This window comes from Syngnathus typhle, linkage group LG5, assembly GCF_033458585.1.
Source record: "Syngnathus typhle isolate RoL2023-S1 ecotype Sweden linkage group LG5, RoL_Styp_1.0, whole genome shotgun sequence".
Lineage (NCBI taxonomy): Eukaryota > Metazoa > Chordata > Actinopteri > Syngnathiformes > Syngnathidae > Syngnathus > Syngnathus typhle.
In genome coordinates this window covers 15,418,915-15,423,857 of record NC_083742.1, presented here as the reverse complement: position 1 = coordinate 15,423,857, position 4,943 = coordinate 15,418,915, and the positions used below count along the sequence as shown (strand labels likewise).

The 4,943-nt window shown below is 43.0% G+C and overlaps 1 protein-coding gene across 1 annotated transcript; it reads left to right on the top strand.

Annotated features, from left to right (window-relative positions):
- The first annotated feature begins 349 nt into the window (after positions 1–349).
- LOC133153821 (ATP synthase subunit alpha, mitochondrial-like) lies at positions 350–4,296 on the top strand. The gene is made up of 11 exons (XM_061278002.1): positions 350–509; positions 973–1,048; positions 1,447–1,616; positions 1,881–2,054; positions 2,151–2,317; positions 2,435–2,735; positions 2,810–3,034; positions 3,106–3,213; positions 3,433–3,577; positions 3,664–3,814; positions 3,894–4,296. Exons 1-11 carry the CDS (start codon positions 450–452, stop codon positions 3,970–3,972), a joined length of 1,656 nt encoding a protein of 551 aa, XP_061133986.1. The 5' UTR covers positions 350–449; the 3' UTR covers positions 3,973–4,296.
- The last annotated feature ends 647 nt before the right edge of the window (positions 4,297–4,943 follow it).

The window sequence follows — 4,943 nt, the reverse complement described above, 5'->3', positions numbered from 1 at the left end:
TCGTGGCGTGACCTCGAGAGACCTACGATGGTAACTTTTATGCACATCAGATAACGAAGACTATTTTAATCTAGAAGATTCTGGTACGCGTACATTTGATTTTTATATTATTATGTTAATTACTGTTTATTTAATAATTTTATTTAGTTCAAAATAAATCAAAACATCTTCTTTGAGTCCAAAAATATTTAACATTTTTTAAATTATAATTTGACGGTTCGATTGATAAAAAGCATTACATATTTGTGATTACACCCTGTATTTCTTTTGTCTGCTGCCATTGCTTGCAGTACAATAAATGCACCGACAGATGGCGGTATTGAGCTAAATCGGTCTGACGAAGTTGCCAGATAAATCGAAGAAGATGTCATTCAGCCATTACATTCTCCCTCAGCCAGGTCGAACCCGCTAGTGGTGGAGGACAGACAAGTCATTACCAAGCAAGCAAAATGTTATCCGTGCGAGTTGCAGCAGCGTTGGCCAGGACCCTGCCGAGAAGGGCTGGATTAGTAAGTATTTCATTTCAATAATCCATATCGCTCAAATGTTATCAGTTAGTGTGTGCATTAACTTTGCATATGTGAAGGGTAACGCCGAATAAAATGTCAACGCAGCAGGCCTCGTGCAAGCTCGACTTCCATTTAAAAATATCTTCTAAAATATTTTCCGTGTGCATTTAAAAGTTGAATTCTGTCCGTCCCTCCTTGTATTGTATCGTATGATTTTGTTGATTTTTGCCCTTGTGACAATGGATGTGCGCCGTGGTAGAGTTAGCACGCGAGCTAACGTAGCTTTTCGTTAGCAACCCATTCAACCACGCTTTGAAGGTCAGCTAACCTGACAGCCGCTGACAGGGCTGACACGGACTTGCCCCTTCCTCATTTAGCATGCGCGTTCTGCAACAAATAACAGGAACACTTTTAGCATCATAGTTATTTGCAATTAAATGAGCACGATTCATTTTAATCTCAGGTGTCCAAGGCTGTCCCAGCCGCCTGCATTGGGGTCAACCACCTCCACACACACAGACCATGGCTGCAAAAGACTGGTAAGAAGAACATTTGAATAACTATTCAAATCATTTACCTTTTTGTCCCCTCATCCCTTTATTTTTTTTTTGTAACATAAAACAGGCAATCGTTTTTTTCTTTACATATATGAAAATAACTGTTTTCTTTGGCCAAATTCAAAACATGCACGTAGAATTGCCCGAGCAGTCTATCTGTATGGCTCGGCAAGGGCGCATGTCGACTTACTGGCTTTCTTGCGGTCTTAACTCATTTATGTGGAAGCAATGTATGTCACTGGCAACATACATCAAATAGTTAATGAAGCTATAAACAATAATGAAGCGAAACAATCACCTATCCCTAACTGGTTTTGATCTAGCATCAACATCAGTAATGTTGACCTACGGTTACCTTGAGTCTCTCTTGTTTTAAAAAGGCACGGCTGAGGTGTCCTCAATCCTGGAGGAGAAGATCATGGGAGCAGACACCTCCGCCGACCTGGAGGAGACTGGTCGCGTGCTGTCCATCGGTGACGGTATTGCCAGGGTGTACGGGCTGAGGAATGTCCAGGCGGAAGAGATGGTGGAGTTCTCATCTGGACTCAAAGTATGTTTGTAAAGAGCAAAGGCATATCTTTGCATTTATTTTACCAGAGAAAAATCTCAAGACTCCACAATATTGTGATTCAATAGTTTTTAAATAATTGTTTTCATGGTTCACTCCCCATATGTTTAACAAACGAGTAACAAGATCATTTGTATGACAATAAAAACAATCAGGTTATACATATTGTAAATATTGTGGTCTTACAGGTTAGTCTTCCATCAAAATAATCAATAATAATATTAATCCCCTGTTCTTACACACTAGGGAATGTCTCTGAACTTGGAGCCTGACAACGTTGGCGTGGTGGTGTTTGGTAACGACAAGCTTATCAAGGAGGGCGACATTGTGAAGAGGACCGGCGCCATCGTGGACGTTCCCGTCGGAGAGGAGCTGCTCGGCCGTGTGGTGGACGCTCTTGGAAACGCTATTGATGGAAAGGTAAAAAAAAAAAAAAAAAGCCACGTATTACTTATTCTAGTAGTAATAAAAACATCATAAAAGACAGTCTCAAGTGGGACATTTGCTTTTCTGCAGGGTCCTCTGGGTTCTAAGATACGTAGGCGTGTGGGTCTGAAGGCTCCGGGTATCATCCCCCGCATTTCTGTGAGGGAGCCCATGCAGACTGGTATCAAGGCTGTGGACAGCCTGGTGCCCATCGGGAGAGGCCAGCGTGAGCTCATCATTGGTGACAGGCAGACTGGGTGAGTAGCTTTAAAATGCATCACATTAGCAATCAGGGATGGATGGCCATTTGAATACATTTGCTCCATTTGAGTATTTTTCATTGAGAACAAAATATGATTACTTCACCTCTACAGCAAAACAGCCATTGCCATCGACACCATCATCAACCAGAAACGCTTCAACGAGGGTACCGATGAGAAGAAGAAGCTCTACTGCATCTACGTGGCCATCGGCCAGAAGAGGTCCACCGTGGCCCAGCTGGTGAAGAGGCTGACGGATGCCGACGCCATGAAATACACCATCGTGGTGTCGGCCACCGCCTCAGACGCGGCCCCCCTGCAGTACCTGGCCCCGTATTCGGGCTGCTCCATGGGCGAGTACTTCCGCGACAACGGCAAGCATGCCCTCATCATCTACGACGATCTGTCCAAACAGGTGAAGGGATGATGAGTCTGTAGGTTTGGAGTTCTTCCAAACAGCAGTTCTCCAACATTTTGGGTCTTTTTCAGGCCGTAGCCTACCGTCAGATGTCCCTGCTGCTGCGTCGCCCCCCCGGTCGTGAGGCCTACCCCGGCGACGTCTTCTACCTGCATTCGCGTCTGCTGGAGAGAGCCGCCAAGATGAATGACAACTTTGGCGGCGGCTCCCTCACCGCTCTGCCAGTCATCGAGACCCAGGCCGGCGACGTGTCCGCCTACATCCCCACCAATGTCATCTCCATCACAGATGGACAGGTAAGTCTCGCTGACGTCACTTAAGTTTTTGTTGGGCCTTTAGTAAACTTTTTGTCCTGTTTCTGCTGTAGATTTTCTTGGAGACTGAGCTCTTCTACAAGGGTATCAGGCCCGCCATTAACGTGGGTCTGTCTGTGTCCCGAGTGGGTTCTGCTGCCCAGACCAAAGCTATGAAGCAGGTTAGTAAACACCAAAGTAACTTCTCTGGAATAACATGATGGCTCTCATTTAGTCGTAAGATGGGTCATTTTGTCATTTAGTATTTTTTTAGGAATTGGGATTTTGAAAAATAAATTTTTTACGATTCTTGAAATCAAATTATGGATTAAAATCAACCCTGAGCAAGATGTATAATAGTTTTTTTAGTGTTTGTTTTGGGCATCCCTGCGTTGTTGTAGGTTGCCGGCACCATGAAGCTGGAGCTGGCTCAGTACCGTGAAGTGGCAGCTTTCGCCCAGTTTGGCTCCGATCTGGACGCTGCCACTCAGCAGCTCCTCAACAGGGGCGTCAGGCTCACGGAGTTGCTCAAGCAGGGACAGTACTGTGAGTGTTGGCCAAACGACTCCTCCTATCTGCCTCTTTTTGGCTCAACCGGGCCCCTAATGTCGCTCCTTCCTTTCGTCCTTAAGGTCCCATGGCCATCGAGGAGCAGGTGACGGTCATCTACGCTGGCGTCAGGGGCCATCTGGACAAAATGGAGCCAAGCAAGATCACAAAATTCGAGAAGGGTTTCCTGCAGCACATTCTCAGTCAGCATCAAGACCTGCTCGCTACAATCAGGTAAGATCTTGTTTGCCCCAAATGAGCAACTTTTTTTTTTGCTTTTGAAAACATTAAAATGTTAATGTTGACGTTTCAGGACTGACAGCATGATCTCGGAAGCATCTGATGCCAAACTGAAGCAGTTAGTTCTGAACTTCCTGTCCAGTTTTGAGTAAGCAGGTTTAGCACTTGATATTCAGTGCCCCCCTCCCTCTCCCACCATTATGTACGTATGTGAACATGCTGAACGCCAAAACCTCCATGTACAGATTTGTCCCAATAAATGTCTACAAACCTCTCGAGTGGTTAATGTATTCTGATTGGTTCAAACAAAATCTAGAATACATGTAGATCATTTCACAGCATTAGTGATAAGTCCTGCTGTTCACAGTAGTAATCGGGAGAGGGGGGTAGCTCCTTTTTGCTGTTTAAAGTATGTAAGGACCCATGTCATGTTGGAGTCATGTTTAATATGAGAATAAATTGTGTAACAAATGAAAGTGGTTTTATATCATCTCTCGAGCACATGAAGGTTGAGTGAAAGGTTTCCTATGAGCTTCAGATCCCTTTTTTCTTTTTAAAATCATGTATAATACAATTGCAGTGTATGTACAAATTATTTTAAATGCAAAAAAAAAATACTAGGTAACGCTATTGTAGCATAATGTCCAGGAGGTGGCAGCATGTACAAATGTCATGGTATGAATATGCTCACTAATCATGATTAAGAATTTGTTTGAAAAGTCAACATAATATACACTGGCGACATCATTAAGTACACTTACACAATTACAGTAATTTGTATTTCAATGGAATCAGCTCTTTAAGGAAATATAGTCAGTGTAATACCACTCAATGGTTTTAATTAAGAAAAACGTACCTTTATTGGAGGTAAATCATAATACCCATGAAAAGTTCATTTTACTAGTTGAGAAAATGTACTATATTTCAATTTGAGATTAATTTTGAAGATGGAGCTGTATGATAAGCAAAACAATCAAATCAAAATAGCAAATCAATGAGTTTCACTAACTTGAACCACTAAAATCGCAATATTTTACATTTCTTTGCAACAAATGACTATTTGCTTCACTTATGTGGTGCACTGGGAACTATCACCATTATTGTCTGCCTGACAGGAAAGAAG